Source organism: Lissotriton vulgaris, chromosome 9, assembly GCF_964263255.1.
Source record: "Lissotriton vulgaris chromosome 9, aLisVul1.2, whole genome shotgun sequence".
Classification (NCBI taxonomy): Eukaryota; Metazoa; Chordata; class Amphibia; order Caudata; family Salamandridae; genus Lissotriton; species Lissotriton vulgaris.
The window spans coordinates 339,787,164-339,807,536 of record NC_141697.1 but is presented as its reverse complement, the minus strand read 5'-3'; the positions used below and the strand labels follow the sequence as shown (position 1 = coordinate 339,807,536).

General features: G+C 47.5%; 1 protein-coding gene across 1 annotated transcript in view; it reads left to right on the top strand.

The window, feature by feature from the left end:
• The window catches only part of TRIP11 (thyroid hormone receptor interactor 11), a 485,462-nt gene that overhangs the window by 393,174 nt on the left and 71,915 nt on the right, over positions 1-20,373 (top strand). The window contains exon 17 of the mRNA XM_086937682.1: positions 8,707-8,785. Within this exon, the coding sequence (XP_086793808.1) occupies positions 8,707-8,785 (79 nt within the window). The remainder of the gene's footprint in view (positions 1-8,706; positions 8,786-20,373) is intronic.

Sequence of the window (20,373 nt, the reverse complement as noted above, 5' to 3'; positions counted from 1 at the left end):
CTTGATCTCTCCTCATGCCTCTTGCTTCTTGCTTCCAACACCTCCTGTTTCTTTATCTAACTCTCGCAGGCTCTTTACTTCCTTCTTTCCTCCTGGTCATTCTTTTCCTGTATTTCTCTTCCTCCCCTTCTACTTTTTCTGACTTTCTCTTTCTTGGTCTAGAACAAAGTCTGATGGTGAGAAATGAGTTTTGGTCTAAAAAATGGACTCCTGAGTCCGCTCCTGCCCAAATTAATACCCTCTCCTTAAATATGAGTAATATTTATCCTTATTAAACCTCCCAAAAAGAGAATTGCCCCCTCTGATTGGAATATCTTCTTGTTCTTCTCACCCTGGAGTCTTTAGAGAAGTGGGCCGCTGCAGAATGCCGCCCCTTGCGTTCTCCATGCTGCAAGGGGCGGACGGGAGAGACCTTGGGGCTTATGGGAAGAGGGACATTAAAATAATTGTATCACCCATTGAGATGCTAGTCTGAAGAGCACAGCTGACAACCGTGCCTGACATGGAAATAAAGAAGTGCTGGTTCTCATCATCGCAGAGCGCCTGCGTGCTACTGAGAAGTGCCACTAAAATATTACATCCCTGCTGAGGAGTGCCGGTACTCTGCCATCGAAGGTTTTGTACCTGCTGAAAAGTGCTGATATCTCCACTGAAATTATTGGTCTCTTGCTGAGAATGCATGTATACTCCATTCAAAAATATTGAATCCCTGCTGAGAAACACCAGTAATCTCCCGTAAAAAAATATTGGACCCACGCTGAGAAGTGCCAGTACTCTCCCGTTAAAAAATGTTGGCCCGCTACTGAGAATTGTCACTCTCCCATTTAAAAATAATAGACCCCTGCTGAGAAGTGTTACCCTCCCATTAACATTATTAGACCCCTGCTGAGAAGTGTTACCCTCCCATTAACATTATTAGACCCCTGCTGAGAAGTGCATGTACTTTTTCTTTCAAATGAAAGAAGTGCTGGTACTAAACACCTTACTGTACCTGCCCATTGAAAGCACTGGCTGACCAGGAATAATTGTTCGTCAGGTTGCTGCTTTGAGGATGCTTTAAACCTCCCGGAGACCCATCTCTACCAAGAAATTCTTATAAAGTGAAGAAATGACTTGGATATAAAAAAAACAAAATATATGGCGCTCATTTTTGGGACAAACAAAAATATATTTAAGTCAGAGTATGGAGTAGCATTGGTGCCACCAAAGAGTTGACACCCGGAGAGTGTCTCACACACAATAAGAATTCATAATTGTTACTTCAAATAAATGGATTCCTCTAAGGAATAATAAAAAGAGCTGTTAAAAGGAGTACACCGTCCTACGGCTGCCTTGTTACTGTGTAGCAATTATGATGCGCACATGAGCTTACAGTGAATAGTTGTTTGCTACCTGCAGTGAGAAGTGTGGACTTCTTCCTAATTGCTTTAAAGACGCCCTATGGTGAATGAGTCAACCAGTAGATTTGTATAGCGCTTCTTGTCACCCGTGAGGGAATCCATCCAGGTGCTGGCAGGATCCATTTAATTAGTTAAATAGACCGATCTTCAGGGATTGTCTGAACTCTAGAAGTGATGAGGAGGTCCAGAGATGAGAGGATGGCTCATTCCATGTGTTTGGTGGTAGGTAGGAGGAGTGACCGCTGCTTCTGCTATGTCAGATGCGAGGGTGAGGGTTAGAAAAAGGGATGCGGAGTGGTGGTGTCTGGTTAAGGCGGTGGTTCAAGTAGGCTGGGCCGCAGTTGTGCAGGGCTTTGTATGCGTGGCTCAGTAGCTTGAAGTGGTATCTTTGCTGTACCCGGAGTCAGTGGAGTTTGCTAAGGTTGGGGGTGATGTGGGTTTGTCAAATGAGATCCTGGACCAATCTAATGCAATCAGTCCTCCAAAGTCAATCATTGGGCAATTCTGACTGGTTGGTGCCCGTATTGCTACAATATGGTTACAACAAGGGGTGATTTTGCCAGGATATTTGGTTTAATGAAGAGCAATTTTGCCAACTTGAATTGCTTGGATTTTGGGGGCAAACAAGAGAAGCCCAACTGGGGTGTGATTGACTTTGGAGGACTGATTGCACCGTGCCATATCTGAGCTTGCAGCCGCTTAGTTTTTTTCCACATTGTTCTCTGCCTGTGGCAAAAGTGATCTAAATTGCCGGTCCAAGGCTGAGACTGTGATTAGTAAAATATAGGATGTGGAACTTGTGATACATATACCATCGCTCTGACATGGCGGGCTAAAAGACCGAATTGCATTTTTGAATGGCGCAGTCCTACTTTGATGACTGACGTAGTTCCTGGAATGAGGACAAGTGAAAGCATTTAAGTTCAGCCCGCTTCGTTTATGTTGCAAACACTGCGGAAGGCATTACCCAAAGTGCATCTGAATGGTGCAATATATGCTGGTTGAAACGAAAACTTAGTGAGTGCCTGGTGTGTTTTTTTTTAACATATATATATGAAAAGACTTTATAGTTACCTGTGAAATAAATACATTTTCGTGGTAAAGGCATATTCTTTGTAAAGGTTTGCATGGTAAAGGCATGCATGGTAGAAACTCATGCCGTGTTGTTATGGCATGCATTGTAATGGCATGCGTGATGCCTTCATACAACCTTTCCAGGGCCTTCTAGCTTGTATGTTCTCAACAATACCGACTCCCCATACACTCAGGATCTGAGTTGAGTGGCAACAGAAAAAGCTCTGCTATCTGAAGGAAGTGCTCAGACTGAAAGACCATCCTCCATTATTGGTATTTCCTTCACCGTACTACCCCTTATGTGGAGGAGATTGTGCCAGGGTATTTTCCTGTTGGTATTGTTCTTCCTTCCCAAATTCAATGATTTTCCAGTACCATCCAACTCTAGCTCTCCAGTCTCCTTTATGGACCGTGATTTGACCCTTCTATTCTTCGCCAGCACAGGTCTGAACCAGTGGAAGCCTCTCTAGTACTGCAGTTGTGCATAACAATTTGGTGCCAACTCACAACATACTAAACCAACATACATCAACGACCCACAACTAAACTTGTTTAAAGTGATAACCCGGGGCCCTAAAAAGAGACTATACTCTCAATTCTCTCAGAGGCTTAATTCAAGCCAGTGAATCCTCACATATGATCCTTCCTGAATTGTCGAATATCGCCTCGTACACTCGCTTAACATTACCATTGCATTACAACTCAACGCGAAGCACAATAACAGCCTCTTAAGAGAGAACAGGCCATTAACGACTGGTAGAGCCTGAGGCAGAAGGACTGTAATGTTATTGGAACATTCAATCCACTGAGGCTAGAAGGAACTAAACTAAAGAGGAGAAACAGAAACACGAGCACAGTATGTCGATGCAGATGGCGCTTTGGCCCTCTGCCACCCATTGTTTTCAGAGAAGCGCCCGATATTTCACTGGTCTAATGCTCATTTTAACACGCGTGCACTGAAATATTTACGCACATGCATATTACCCACTCTCCAAACTACATGTGATCCTACTCAAACAACCAGATCTCGAACTCTGCCCTATGACTGAATCCTTGACACAAATGCGTCAGTGTGCGCAAGCTGTGACACATCCCCACGACATAACATGTATGTAAAATAGTTAGTTCTACTATTTGTAATGCAAGTAGAACATTTTTTGCATGTTTCCTGAAGCATTTTTGTTGTTAATTTCTAAAAACAAAATAAAACGACAACAAAAAACACAAATCGGAAACTAATTTCTCTGCGTGCTGCACACCGTAAGGTGGTTTTCGAGTCTTGTGCATTGATTTTTCAATTTTCTCATTACCGTCTCGCTTTGTGTAAACTTAATTTACAGGTGCTACCTTAAAAGCAATAGGGGAAACCTGTTTCAATTACACGAGGGAAAGGGAAATCAATGTATACATTACATTATTCTTGTAATATCTGTGACAAAATTAAAGGGAAAGGAAACCTTTCAGCAAAAATGATGGATGCAGCATGAAATCAATTTGCGCGGGGGCTGCAGCAGTTCTGTGATCTCCAGGTGGCACTGGCTGTCCACTGCTCCGAAGCAGGCTTTCATAATGTATACCAGGGTCTCCGACACCTTGGCACTCTCACAGGCCAGCATTGCCTGATACTGTACACATGTGTGCCTGTGTTCCTCAGCGAGCTAAACTGGCTGCGAATTGTGCACTGACCTTTTCCGTTTATGCAGCACTTCTGTTTGTCTCGTTGTAGCTCTTGCTACAAAAAGCTGGTATGATAGGGTAGAAAAAAATCAGCAGAGAATCCGGCTGTCGTTGTTGCGAGTTTGGATGTTTGTGGTGTTGGTCTCTCGGGAGCATAGAGTCATCTACTTCTACGACGGTCTCAGAAGAGAGTGGAATGTCCCTTCTTCGTATCTTCTGAACTTTATGTTGCAGAGGCACGTTTAGGCACCGCAGTCGATGTCCCTGTGAATTAAGCATTTTATGCCCTGCAGATCCTGCCCAAAGACAGTCTGGTGACTTCCCATTTCTGATGAGGAACCACTTACTGACACGAGAAGAAGAGGAGAAGGGGTGTGCTCAGGAGGCATGCCCCAAAACTGTGTTTTCAGCCAGAAATCCCTCATATCAATTATGTGGCTAAAAACAAGTTGAAAGATTTGAACCTGTGACCATTAGGTCAAACACAGACCACAACAGTGGACGCATTAGTCCACTAAGCCACCAGACAGGCACTCTTCAATATGTCTATGAAATACCGCTGTTTTTCTGCGCCTTCTGTTGCCTCGTCATTCGAAACATCTGATTTGAGCTTGAAAGTTTGCAATGCCAGGCACAGTTTGCTACAATTTCATCTGCCTCCACACACACCCTCACACACCACATCACTCAGGGACACCACCATGTCACTCAGGGGCACCACCACATCACTCAGGGGCACCACCACATCACTCAGGGGCACCACCACATCACTCAGGGGCACCACCACATCACTCAGGGGCACCACCACATCACTCTGGGGCACCACCACATCACTCTGGGGCACCACCACATCACTCTGGGACACCACCACATCACTTTGGGACACCACCACATCACTCTGGGACACCACCACATCACTCTGGGACACCACCACATCACTCTGGGACACCACCACACCACTCAGGAACACCACCACATCACTCTTAATACACCACCACATCACTCTTAATACACCACCACATCACTCTTAATACACCACCACATCACTCTTAATACACCACCACATCACTCTTAATACACCACCACATCACTCAGCCCAACCACATCATCACTCAGCACCACAACAGCACTGTCCTTGCTTGCTACCAACAAGCATTGCTATAGCCAATAGGACTCGCATTAGGAAAGTGTAAGCTATTGGCTTTGTGAATAACAATGCTATTAATTTATATATTTTCAAAGCCAACACCTATTTAAACAAGCATTTACAATGCAACGGTTTCGCCTTTGGAAAAGTTTGAGCTATTGGCATTGTAAATGGCAACATTTGTATTTATGTGTTGGTTTTGAAAACAGATAAATAAATGGCATTGTCATTTACATTGCAAATAGCTTTAACATTTCCAAAGGCAAAACCGTTGCATTGTAAATGCTTGTTAATAATGTAAGTATGGACGGAAAAATAAGAGGGTGCAAAGGATTACCAGCTAAAAAGTCTGGGCTGTCTGAAGCTGTCACGCTTGACACAGTGTCAATTGGCAGCCATGTGGAAAGGGATTTAGAAGGGGGGGATATAGGAGGTATAGTGGGCTGAGACTTGTGGAGTGGGGTTATCAAAATGTTTAGGCATGTGAAAGACTGGGATGTTGTGAATAGTGGAACGCGAAACAACTTTTTGGTTCGATTTGAGGTGGCCATAAAACTATAAAGTAGTAATAGGAACAAACGGATGAGAGAGCGAGAAGGTAAAACTTATATCTAAATAGGGAGGCATATAAAGTAAAAGTAATAAACATCAAGCCATACATGAAAAGGGTATTGCAAGTCACACCTGAGCTCATGATCTCAGAAAGTTATTAGACTTGCAGCCTTGTTTCTGTTAATGATCACAAAACGTTTTAGTGACTGTATCTTTATAATGAATTGTTATGAAGTACTTTATCCCATATATTAATTTTATTTTTGGAAAATAGGTCTGCCCTTAGCTTGCTTCACCAAATGGTGTTTACCTATTTAATCTAAATGTTTGCCATTGACGGCACTCTTCTTGCCATGGAGTGAGGTCACCCTTGTCATTTGTTTTTTTGATGCTTCTTGAGGATTGATGACTGCAGTTAGAGTGGTGGAGGGCCTGAGCTTGAGCTTAACTCCCATGAAAAACCATATTCAAACACTAGTGTGGGCTTGTGTATTTCATTCTATCTACGTAAAAACCGAGAACAAATCTGGCCATTAAACGACTTCAACCAATGGAACACTTTCTACTTCTTGCCTGCAGAGTTCATTGCAGTGCCTTACTATGAGCAATATAACAATGCAGCCATCAGTAGGTTCTGACAAGTTTAAATACTATTCAACAAAAAGAGAGGCAGGTAGAAAGTAATCATACACTCTTAGTCCCCAATTGTACTGACTTAAACAAGAAAAGAGTGTAAGAACTCTAATAACGACAACAAGAGCAGGAAAACAGGGATACAAAAGACCAATTAGGTTTGTATAGAAAGCCCTTACTCACCAACATGGTTGGTGACATGCTTCATCATAGGGCCCCACTGGGAGAGGCCGAATGCCTCCCCAGTGTGCTACAACGCCAGATTTACTGCGGAGCAGGTATTGTGAAATGGTGAATGATAAGTGATAGTGGTGGTGGTGAAGATTAAAAATGTCTTAAGTTGTATCAAAAAAATATTTAATGTTTGATCAATTGGACATATTAAAATCAATGTGTTGGAAAACAAGCCAAATAGATTGTTTAGCTATTTCCAGGTAGTTTACAAGTGGGTCAACATGTTTCTGCCGTAGGAGGTGTAAATTTACCAGGCATTCGTCAGGACCAAAAATTGGACTAAACCCCGGCGGTAAGAGCACGCTAAGGCCCACTCTAACCTAGGGACGTGAAAGTGAAAATATGTAAAAAGTGCAAGTGAAGGAAAAATCCTTCTCTGGTACTCTCGATTTGAGAAACCAAAAAATTGTGCACTTGAATGGTGAGAGACAATCACACCATGGATCTCGGGAGGGGGGTGGTGGCGAAATCGGCACACCGCCCTCGACGCCAGGCACCCACCTGAAACCTGCAGATCACCCTCAGTAACCGAGTTTAAATACTAGACATCAGATCATGGAACCGCTGAGCTGGGGATTTGATATGTCACTGCTAAGTTGCTACAACCCTCTCCTCGTCCTTCCCACACCATGTCCTAGTGGCAATCTTTGTAGGGGATTACAGAAACGCATTACTTTCCAAAGTGGCCCAATTTCTAGGAACTACTAAACTGGACATGGCACCTGCAATTTATGTTGTGGTGAGCCATTAGAAAATTTAGTTCTGACTCTTGACAACTCTGCGTACTGCTAGTGGTCGCCACAAGCACCTAGTGGCTTTATTAAAAAAATAAAATAATTAAATACATAAGTACAATTAACTTTCCCTTAAAATAGGTCTACATTCCAACAAGATTAGATTAGATTTAATTATACGCTTATAAACTGCTTGGTTACTCCTTATTATACCAGAACTTTTAAAAAGAGCTTGGAATTAACACTTACAAAACCTGTGCATCTCCCAACCCCTCAAGTGTGGTGTACAGCTACTTGAGATAACTCCATCGTTGTTCTAGTTTTGATTTGCTGACATTTAAGGTGCTAAATCTATGTATGTGCAAATGTGCCTAAAATTTGTAAGAAGAACCTACGGGTAGTATACAGTGCTCAATGGTGAACTACAAAGAAAGAAAGTCTACATTTGCAATTCGAGAGTGTTCAACTGCCTCTGCCGGCTGTCTGAGGCCAGTGCATCTTCCTCTTCTTTATTGTCGCAAGGCCCCTTTGATTCGCTCAGCCGAGATCGTACCTCTATTATGTATCTCTTGAAGTTGGCCAAGTATGGAGAAAAGTGCTGATACTGCTTCTGAGCACGTCTGTACCCCTTTTGGCAGAAACATTGATGTTAGCAGCTTCCTTTGATATTGTAGCAAGGCTGGGCAGCAGCATATCGGGTCCAACAGGGACTCTTTGGAAAGTCTTGCGCTTTTCTGCGCCCACCCCCCCAAGGCAAAGTAGCATATTAATTTGTCTGCATATATGGCTTACACCATGCTGTTTTTTCATATGTCGGTGTTACAAACAAATGTATTTGACCAAAACTAGGGTGCAAGGGGTTGCATCAGTTCAATGAGACAAAATCATATCGAATCGGTCTTGATAAGTTTCACATTGTTGTTATTCTTTGTCAAGATATTCTAACATGAACTCTATGAGATAGTAAGCAGTGTTTTCTCACATGAGTTACTGTACTGTTCTTATGAAATGTTTGACTTGTACACTGTAGTAGTAAATGCTTATTGTTTGTTTATTGGTACGCTTGCTCTGAAAAACATAATATTGGGCAACATTTATTTTGACGGTCACAATTTAAATATATATATAGGGATACCACTTTAATTTTAAGTCTAATTTGTATGCTAGCGAGCACCACAATTGGGGTGTTAAGAGTTTAAACATCATGTTTATTTTAAATATTTCTCAATACATTATCTTATTATTTTTGTTTTAGCTGTTCTTAAACAGGAATCGTTGGACGATGCGCAGAACAAACTGATGAACCTTTTAAACACCGAAGGGAAAGTGGACAAGTATGTTTTTTCTCCTTGGAGCATTCGTAGTTCTACAGTGTTTACTTGTGCATCGATGTTACACAGCAGCGTCCGTGTATTCACAGCTTGAATATTGCACTTTAAATCCTTCTGGTATTTAGATACAATCTTCACCCAAAATGGATTCACTTATTTTGGTGACCACCTCACCTATAGTTTGACTCAAAATGGAATACTGTTTTTCCAGTATGTCTTAGGTTGGTGAACGATTTACATATCCTATTTATCACAATATATATCTTTTTTCGGGGGGGGGGGGGTGTCAATAATGGTTGTCACTGAGTGACTGGCTGTATATTAAGGCTCCAGAGCATCGCACCATCGGTGGAAGCAGAGCTGGGATCCGGACTGAATACAGTCTGTCATCAGTAAAGACATTTTCTTCATTTTCTTCTTGTCACTTTCCTAAATATCTAAAGCTCCTATTAGTCAAGCATTCTTCCTTTAGTGTTTTGCTTCAAAAGTTTAGAACTTTCTCTCTGAACCTTCCATCTCCCTTGCTTCTTTGGTTTTGCTTCTGTTTTCCTTAGTACTTTAACTTGAGTCTGTGTTAGGCTTGCATGCAAGTAAAAGCAGGGAAATAGAGGCCAATTTAGTGTTGGAAGAGGGTTTTGTATCTCATGTCTGATCTTTGCCCGATATGCATTGTATCTGGTCCTAGATCACCCACACTGTACCACCTGTAGCTCTCTATACATTATACAGTCCAAGTCAACCAAGCCACATCGGAGGGTGCACTGTGCGAGTTAACAAGGGCATGTTTCTACTTGTTTTCCTAGTTAATGCCCCCCCACTGCCTCAGGAGGCGCTAGGTCTATTTCGGCGCTGGAACCATAAAGCACCTACCCTGGCACACTGAATTTGGTTATCTTTTTTTCACATTCTTTGATACATATCCTAAGCTACTGTTACTGTATTAACATTTTTCTTTTGCGTTTTAACAAGATTTCCCCAAAATTCTTTGGTACAGTGACTAGCAGAAAAGAGAAGATGGGATGACAACACCCATCAGCAGTGTTCAAGGTTCTGAGGTAGGTTGCCTAGGTGCACCCTGCCTCCAGCAGATTCTTCTTTGGAACTGGAGATCGTGGATTTCATTCTTGCTTCTGGTTGCGCCAATATCTCCAATACCTGCCACTCGGCCATATTCTTGTATCTGAAAGAAACAGGTTAGTATTAGATTCCTTACCTTAGAATATCCCCATGCGTCAGACTGGATCCGGAAACCTTTGCATAGCAGTACCCCTGCGCGTCGGTAGGCGTCTGCGGCTCCGCGTGAGTTGTCGGCGTCGTTTGCGCCGGGATGACGTCGCCGGAGTACTTAGACGCCGCCCTCGCGCGATGACGTCAGTTCTTCTCTTTTCCGCGCCAGCTAAGCGCAGATCCGGAGAAGTAGTACCCTTTAGTCATTTTTTGACTAAACTTTGATCATTTTGATCTGCTTTTTTAATCGATTGACTCCGACGGTGCCGGTAGAAATGCCCGGGTTTAAACCCTGCTCCAAGTGCAGCCGACTGATGACGGTTACCGACCCCCATCGCCTGTGTCTTCAGTGTCTAGGCCTCGACCACGACGACCGAACCTGCACCGACTGCCGGGCCCAGACGTCTAAGGCTCGGCGGGAGCCGTCCCGCAAGCGACTTGAGCTCCGGCAGTCGGCCCGCGCTGTTTGAGGTCCCGGTCCCACAGGAGTTTGAGGGACCGGTCGCGGGGTCGGAGCCCTCGTAGCTCCGAGAGTCGGCATCGGTCTTCGGGATCAAGATCCTCAGGTAAGAGGCATGAGAGGTCGGAAAGGCGGCATCGCTCTTCCGACCCACCCCGACGCTTGCGCGATGCGGCCTGGGGTTCGGGTGACACCACCCACTCGGCTCCGACGGCGTCACGGGCGTCGCAGCCTGCCCCATACCTTCCGGTCCCTGGGCATGACGCGACGCCAGAAGAGATCGAGCGGTATCTCATGGCCATGAGGTCTCTCCCTCCTCCGCTGGGTTCCGTGGCGCCTCCGGGCCCAGCGGCCCCGGCTGGGGGGCCTAGCGGGTCGGGTGCTTCGTCCCCGGCGCCTCTAGCGACTTTGGTCCCAGCGCCGCAGGCCCTCACTGGATCCGGATCCGGGTCGGCGCCGGTCGACCTCACAACCTCACCAGCGCCGACCCCTAGGGTGTCGCCCCCGGCGTCGCCTCCGGTCAACGCCATACCCGATTCTACCCTCGATTCGGTTCCGGCGCCGGAGCGGCGCCGCTGGGCGCCGCTCTCGACGTCGCTTGGAGATTTTTACTTTAACGAACCGGCCCCATCCTTTGAACCTGAATACCAGGATTTGGGTGACGAGGGGGATTGGGAAGGGTCTGAGGACCCTCTGGCACGGGAATGTCAGTTTCAGCAGGACTGGACAGGTGAGCTTGGGATGCCAGTGGGCTGGACACCTCGCCAGACACTGGTTTTGTCTCCCCTCCCACCGTAGCTTCGGAGTAGGGGGCTGCCTACAGTGTGGTGCTAATACGGGCAGCCAAGGTCTTAGGCCTGGAGCTCCCCATCGCGGCCGTGAGGACTAAGCTCCTCACTGAGGTCCTTAAACCGCAGTCAAGCTCGGCTGAGCCTCTGCTGCCGTTTAATGAAGCCTTTTCGGACGTTCTTTTGGGCACTTGGTCCAAGCCTGCTACAGGTCAGCCTGTAGATAGGAACGTGGCCAGACGCCACCGCTCGGCTCCGGGCGACCCTTGCTTCCTGTCCACCCATCCCACCCCGAGAGCCTGGTCATCCAGGCTTCCCAACTCCCAAACCGCATTCCTGATGGCCCCGCCCGATCGGGAATCCAAGAGGTACGAGCAATACGGTAAGAAAGTATTCTCATCCCTGAGTTTGGGACTGCGGTCAGTGAACACCGCGTGCCTCTTGGGCCGCTACACCCACTCTCTGTGGGACATGGTTGCGGCCGTGCTGCCAGAATGTCTGGAGGAGGTCAGGACTAAACTCACCCAAGCCCTTGCGGAGGGTCGAGATGCAGCACGGTTTTCTATCTGGTGTGGGCTGGATACCACTGACTCACTGGGCAGAGCGATGGCAACGACGGTGGTGATTCGTCGCCACGCCTGGTTGAGGTCCGCCAATTTTTCGGCCGATGTCCAAAACACTCTTATGTTCGATAGCCGTCGCCTTTTTGGCGACAAGGCAGACCATGCGCTTGAGCGCTTCAAGGACTCCAGGGCTACGGCCAAGTCCTTGGGCCTCTCGGCCCCGCGACAGCAAACGGGTGCCTTTCGACCCTTTCGTGGCCAAGGAAGGGGCGCTCCCACACGTGCTGCCAGCCATGCACCGCAGACTAACATCCAACGCCGTGGCGGCCGTGGAAACCGCCGTGGCGGTGGTCGGGGACAACGGCAAGGCCAGTCCACACCTTCCCCCGCAGCATCCGCCTCTAAAGCCTCCTAGCCCGTGCTTTCAGGCCCATGTGACGCCAGTGGGGGGCAGGGTTCGCCATCACCACTTCCTCTGGCGCACTGTCACTTCGGACAGGCGGGTGTTGCAAATCGTCCGAAGGGGCTACTCCCTCCCCTTCGAGACGACCCCTCCAACCATGCCACCACAATTCCACCGCGTGTCAGGGGACCACTTGCAACTTCTGCAAGAGGAAGTTACGACCCTCTTGGCCAAGGGGGCCATTGAGCGCGTTCCTGGGCCGGAAGTAGGGTGTGGTTGTTACTCCCACTACTTTCTGGTACCCAAGAAGGGCAAAGGGGGCCTACGCCCTATCTTGGACCTACGGAACGTCAACTCCTTCCTCCGGAAAGAGAAGTTCAAGATGCTGACACTGGCACGGGTCTTAGCTGCCCTGGACCCAGGAGACTGGACGGTAGCGTTGGACTTGCAGGACGCTTATTTCCACATTCCCATTCTGCCGGCCCACCGGCGCTACCTGCGGTTCACTGTAGGCCACGAGCACTTTCAGTTTACTGTGCTCCCCTTCGGCCTTACCAGCGCCCCACAGGTGTTCACGAAGGTGATGGCCGTGGTCGCAGCTCATCTGCGCAGGTTAGGGGTTTCAGTCTTCCCTACCCCGACGGCTGGTTGCTGAAGGCTGGCTCGCCCCAGGCAGTTGTCAGCCACCTCCAGACAACGGCAGACCTCCTGCACCAGCTGGGGTTTTCCATCAGTGTGCAAAAAACACACCTGTGCCTCTCTGAGAAGCTCCTCTTCATCGGAGCGGTTCTCGACTCGGCGCAGTTTCGGGATTATCCTCCCGGACAGCGGGTTCGAGATATTCAGGCTCTGATTCCAATCTTTCAGCCTTTGTCCCGGGTCTCGGTCAGGTTGACGCTGCGGCTTCTGGGGCTGATGGCCTCCTGCCTCCTTCTGGTGCATCACGCCTGGTGGCGGATGCGGGCTCTGCAGTGGGACCTGAAGTTTCAGTGGGCCCAGCATCAGGGCAACCTGTCCGACCATGTCCTGATCTCGGAGGACACTGCGAGACAGCTGCAGTGGTGGCTCACGGACCACGATTGGGTCAGTGGCAGGTCCCTCTCCTTACCCCAACCGGAGCACGTAGTTGTGACAGACGCGTCCCTCCTGGGTTGGGGAGGCCACATGGGAGAGGCGGAGATCAGAGGCCTCTGGTCTCCGGCGGAGTCCCGGCCCCATATCAACCTTCTGGATCTGAGGGCGATTCGTCTAGCACTGAAGGCATTCCTCCCCTCTGTCCGGGGGAGCGTAGTGCAGGTGTTCACGGACAATACAACCGCCATGTGGTACTCCAACAAACAGGGCGGAGTGGGGTCGTGGACCCTCTGCCAGGAGGCTCTGCGCCTCTGGCAGTGGCTGGAACATCAGGGCATGACTCTGGTGGTTCAACACCTGGCAGGTTCTCTGAACGCCTGGGCGGACGAACTCAGCCGGCGGTGCATGATGGATCACGAATGGCGTCTGAACTCGGATGTGGAGCAAGGCCTCTTTCTGCAGTGGGGAGAGCCTTGGTTAGATCTATTCGCCACCGAAGAGCACGCCCAATCTCATCAGTTCTGCGCGTTAGAATTTCCAAGGCGGCACTCGCTCGGAGACGCTTTTCGTCACGAGTGGAGTTGCGGTCTGTTGTGTGCCTTTCTGCCTATACCACTTCTGCCCAGAGTGCTGAAGAAGATCAAGCGCGACCGGGCCCAAGTTATCCTTGTGGCTCCGGACTGGGCACGAAGGTACTGGTATCCCGAGCTACTCAGTATGTCAGTCGATCCCCCGGTTCGTCTGCCTCTTCAAGAGGACCTTCTGTCGCAGCAGCAGGGGACGGTCCTCCACCCGAACCTGTCCAGTCTCCACCTACATGCTTGGCGATTGAGCGGCGACTGTTGAGGCCATTTGACTTGCCTCCTGAAGTCTGTACTGTGATTCTGGCAGCCAGGTGTCCCTCCACTAAGTTGGTATACGCCTACAGGTGGAACAGATTTGTGGCATGGTGCACAGCAAAGGCTGTGGATCCTCTCTCTGCCCCACTTTCTGAGGTTCTTCTCGTCCTTCTTTCTCTTGCCCAGCAGGGCTCTGCTCTGGGCACTCTCAAGAGCTACCTTTCTGCCCTTTCAGCCTTTTTAAGGCTACCTGATCAGCCATCTTTGTTCAAGTCCCCGAGTGTAAATAAGTTTTTGAAGGGCATCACACACATGTTCCCCCCTGTTCCATTCGTGATGCCTTAGTGGGACTTGAACCTTGTTCTTACCTATCTGATGTGCGCTCCCTTTGAGCCACTTCATAACTGTCCTCTTCGCCTTCTTACTCCGACGACTGCCTTCCTGGTTGCCATCACCTCTGCCAGGAGAGTGAGTGAGCTCCAGACTCTTTCTTCCAAACCTCCTTTCCTTTCTGTCCATCCGGACAAGGTTGTGTTGCGGACAAGACCCTCTTTCCTGCCCAAGGTTGTCACGGCCTTCCACATCAGGCAGTCCATGACCTTGCCCACCTTCTTTCCGCCTCCACATCCCTCAAAGGAGGAAGAGCGGCTCCACCGCCTGGACCCCAAATGTGCGCTCTCATTTTATCTGGTGCGCACACGCCAGTTCTGGGTGGATGACCAACTCTTTGTTGGTTACTTGGGCGCTAAGAAGGGACAGGCGTTACACAAGCAGACCATCTCCCGGTGGGTTGTGTTGTGTATCAAGGCATGCTACTCCTTGGCTAAGAAGGAACCTCCTGTTGGGCTGAGGGCCCATTCCACTCGGGCCACAGCGGCTACTACTGCTCTGGGTCAGGGAGTCCCCTTGCAGGACATTTGTCAGGCAGCTACGTGGGCCTCGCTGCACACGTTTGCAAGACATTACTGCCTGGACTGTCAAGTCCAGAGGGATGGCTTCTTTGGCCGTTCCGTCCTCCATGACTTTCTGGTGTGATTATTGGTTCGCAGACCCACCACCGGGATTGGTATTGCTGGGGTATCTATTCTAAGGTAAGGAATCTAATACTAGCCTATTTCTTTCAGATGAACAAGTTACTTACCTTCGGTAACGATATATCTGGAAGACACAGTAGTTAGTATTAGATTCCTTACCGCCCCACCCATCCTCCCCGTTCTGTGAACCAATATCTAGGGTTAATGTCTTCCCCTTTCAGGGCCCTAGTTTCATGGCACCAGTGTTGGTTTTTATCATGGCTCTGCGTTTCTGGCGCGGAAAAGCTGTGTATAATAACTGACGTCAGCGCGCGAGGGCGGCGTCATCCGATGACTGACGCGGAGCTGCAGACGACGCCTACCGACGAGCAGGGGTACTGCTTCGCAAATGTTTCCGGATCCAGTCTGACGCCTGGGAATAGTCTAAGGTAAGGAATCTAATACTAACTACTGTTTCTTCCAGATATATCGTTACCAAAGGTAAGTAATTTGTTCGCCTCTACTACACGTGACACTGCAACCGATGCTGACCTATACAGAATTTCCACCGCTTGAGACAGAACTAACGTGTTTGCTTTATGCCATGGTTGAGATGTTCAAGCATGCTGCTGTGCCCCCAGTGCGCCTCAGGGGACCATTTGGGGCCCTATATGAGTTTCTGGCAGTGGGTCATCCTCCCAGCACGATTTGACTCCATAGATCCTCCTCAATAAATGCATCAATCACTGACCGGAGCCATTCTAGTACAAGACTGTCATGAACACTGTGACAGGACCTCTTCTATTTTTATCATGTGTTTGCCAGCAGGATTCTGTTATCTCTTTCTGCTAGAAAGTTTGAGGTTTTAGATACATGTATACTCCTATCTAGGTTGACATTTTCAATGGTTTTTTATGGTTCCTGCCATGTTAATATGGATGCTTACAGTGAAAGCTGAATACCTACATCTGAATCAAGATGACCTGTTCATCTCCATCCTTATTTTGCGCCAAACTTATTTGGAGTTCCACTGTGTTCCTGAACTTCACTGGTGGGATTGATCATGGCCAGAAAACACCATCTGTACAGTATTGCGTAGTGGGCTGGGTATAGATCGGAATCCAAATGGATTTCTATTTCGTGCTGGTGCTTTAAACTAAGTTCCTTTTAAGTTATAACAAGGGAACCCAATGGATACCTTCGGACCATGGGCGGACAATCTATTCTAGAAAACAAAGGTCCTAAGGATAATTTAATTACATACACAGTAAAGTTATAGACTTGAATCGGTACTATATCTGGTTATTCCAGTACCCAGCCGGGTCATGAAATTTTATTCAATATATGTAACAAAAATTAGGTGACCACGAAGGGGGTCAGATTCAAACATTTGATAGGGTACAAGCCTGCACCTATCCAAGAGTAAGCTGACAAACAATTTAGAAGGAAGATAGAAATAGAGAAAACTAACAATATCAAGCAAGAAAGACGTGGGAGCCAACTGTCCCTTGCAATTGGGTAATTAGTAAAGCAAGTTTAGACATACAATATCTGCAATCACAATAGTCTCAATGGATATATTGCAGAATTGTTTAGACGGTCGACGACGTTTCGATCCCTGGCTCCTAATGAACCGGGATCATCATCTGGACTTGGTAATTAGTTGCCTGTTTTGAATTTTGAAGCGCCTGGAGGGGTCCAAATAGTTCCGCGAATCGGTTCCGAGAGTCTATGATAGTTCCTTGTAGCGCGAACTAGGTCTGAGGTTGGATACCTCAGGCTGCGGTATATAAACACGGATGATCATCCCGACACCAAGGAAATCCCTTGGTGTCGGGATGATTGGCCATTGAGCCTACCGACTTCTGGTACACTGCCCGATTGTGGAGCTACACAGACGCTATTTTAACGATAATAGTGTCCTGAGAGAAATTATCGCCAATTGTGGCAACTATTCTCCACGGGAGCACCCCACTCCCTCACCAAGAGGACTACCCGCCTGGGATCTAGATGTGCTCAACCTTCATCCGTGTTTAGATACCGCAGCCTGAGGTATCCAACCTCAGACCTAGTTCGCGCTACAAGGAACTATCATAGACTCTCGGAACCGATTCGCTGAACTATTTGGACCCCTCCAGGCGCTTCAAAATTCAAAACAGGCAACTAATTACCAAGTCCTGATGATGATCCCGGTTCATTAGGAGCCAGGGATCGAAACGTCGTCGACCGTCTAAACAATTCTGCAATATATCCATTGAGACTATTGTGATAGCAGATATTGTATGTCTAAACTTGCTTTACTAATTACCCAATTGCAAGGGACAGTTGGCTCCCACGTCTTTCTTGCCTGATATTGTTTGTTTTCTCTATTTCTATCTTCCTTCTAAATTGTTTGTCAGCTTACTCTTGGATAGGTGCAGGCTTGTACCCTATCAAATGTTTGAATTTGACCCCCTTCGTGGTCACCTAATTTTTGTTACATATATTGAATAAAATTTCCTGACCCGGCTGGGTACTGGAATAACCAGATATAGTACTGATGCAAGTCTATAACTTTACTGTGTATGTAATTAAATTATCCTTCGGACCTTTGTTTTCTAGAATAGATTAAACTAAGTTCCTGCACCATGGAGTTGGAAATCCAACCGCTGTGTCTCTGGAGGAGACCCTCGCTAGTAGCCCCCTCCCCAGCAACACTGGCAGTGGACCTGCTCTGCCATCAGAGTTGGTATCCTCTTGTCTGCCTTCTAAGTAGAGGTCTGTCCTGATGAGATGTAGGCGGGAGGCCCCAAGGATAATGTAAGAGGCTAGATAAGCATGGAGTCACAGCATGACACTGCTTCATGCTAGCATTTCTGGTAAACTATGGATGGCATTGTTGGCTCCAACTCTACCAGTTACAAATGTCAGAAATAGTGCCCTACTATACAAATGACAGCAGTGAGGGAGCCAGTTTCCTGGGAACCCTCTGCAGACACTGCTGACAGCCAGGTGCTACAAATATGTTGATGTTGTTTGATGTTTGTGGGTTTTTGTATAGCGCTCTGTCACTCCAAGGAGCATCCTGGCGCTTTGTCTTCATTGCTGACAGGTTGTACTATGTTTTTATCTGCGTTTAAATTGTTATGTATAGTTAGACCAGAGTTTTACATTTTGATTCTGACAATCCGTAGATCCAGGTTTTTAAAGATTTTTTAAAGATCTGTTCTGATGATATTAGACGGAGGTCCGTGGGGAGTGTGTTCCAGGCTTTGGCCCCAAGAACTGCCAGTGACTTTCCCCCTTTGGTGGCTAGTTTGTACTTAGGGACAGTCATCAGATTAGCTGTGGCTGACCTGAGTTCTCTGGAGGGATAGTACCTGTGAAATCTGTTATTCAGATATTTTGGGCCACGTTTGTGAAAACACCTAAATGTGATCACGAGGACTTTGAATAAGATCCGCTTCTGAATAGGAAGCCAGTGCAGCTTGTTCAGGGCAGCTGACGCTGATGATCTTCTAGGCAACCTTAGGACCAGCCTCGCCGCCGCATTTTGAACCATCTGTAATTTGTGCAGGGTAGATTTTGTTACCCCTGCATACAGACTATTACAGTAGCCAATTCTAGATGTAATTAGAGCAATTGCTACTGTTCGGCGGGTGGGCAGTGGCAGGTAATCAAAGAATTTGCGATATGAAAGTGAACTTGATGTCTCCCCTGAGACTGCAATGGAATGCCCAACAGGGTCAGTCCCTCCGGAACGCAGCAGATGTGTTGAAGTAGCTTCTGCTAGCAGTGGAATATAGGGTTAATATTTTAATTAGGCACTGCTCGATCCTGTGAAGTTGGGATGGAACATATCCACCTAGGCCCTTGCTGTGGCCCGCCTGATAGCTAGACAGTACAAATGAACATTGGAAGACCACGTTCTCCTCACCTGAAAGCCTAATGTTGCAAGATTCTTGCTCCAGACAGAGTCCCGGCATGTTCTCTACAGACCCTACGGGCAGTGAATCTTAGAAAACTAGAGGCCGTGGGCAAGAAAGTGTTTTCACTGGGCAGTTTAGCCCACAGTAACTCAATGACGCTTGCTTGTTGATACACCTATGCATTGTGCGACATGGCTACCATCGTGGTGCCAGAACACCTCATTTATCATTTTTGGGAGGTGGTAAAAATTGACTATGATGCATCCATGAAGATAATAAGGATGAACCTTGACTCTACCCATAACATCAGACCACAGCATCTTGCAGATTGTGGAAAGGGTATACCCCTACCGATCTAACCAACCTCTCCCAAGAGCCCTCCCTTTCCGTCACTTGTCTATCCTGCCATAGGAAGTGGCTGCCCAGCTGCAGAAAGAAGTGGTGGAGTTGGCCCCTGAGCAGGAAATTAGGCAGATATACTGTTCCTGGTACTTTCTAATTCCCAAGATGGACGGCGGCCTTTGTCCAATCCTAAATCTTAGGATTTTTAACTTGTTCCTGCGCATGGAAAACTTCAAGATGCTCTACCTGGCTTAGGTTCTTCTGGCACTCGAAACAGAAGACTGAATGGTGTCCCTCGACTTGCACAGCACGTGTTTTCATATACTGATCCTGCAGTTTTCCAGGCGGCATGTATGTTTCATGATAGGGTCTACTCACTACCATTTTGCGGTCCTCCTGTTCGGACTAGCATCAGCACCTTGGGTCTTCAGCAAGATGATGGCAGCGGTTGCAGCACATCTGAGAAGCCTGTGGGTCTCCATGTTCCCATGCCTAAATGACTGGCTTCTCAAGGCCAGCTTGCCGAGATTATTTCGGATCACCTCCGGACAACAGCATCCATGATGTTTGACTTTGGCTTTTCCATCAACATGACCAAGCCTTTCCTAGAGCCCTCTCAGCGTCCCCTGTTGTTATGGAAGTACTGAAGACATCCTTGAGAGCCTTCCTGCCTCTTCAGAAGATCTGGTACGTTCTGGGTATGAATCCTAATGGGTCAGGAAGGAGCTTGAGTTCCAGTCTTGATGTTTCTTTGCCTGCTTAATCGGTTGGCTTCCTGTATCTTCCTGGTTAAGTATACATGTTGACAAATTAGGGCTGTCCATGGTGCCTTCGTTGTCAGTGGTTCCAGCACAGGGGAGATCTGTCAGATACCATTACTGCTCTTTAAGACCTGGACTGGTGGTCCTTGGAGAAGCCTCTGTAATAAGGTGTATCCTTTTACCCGCCCAGAGTTGTTTAGACCACCTTTCTCC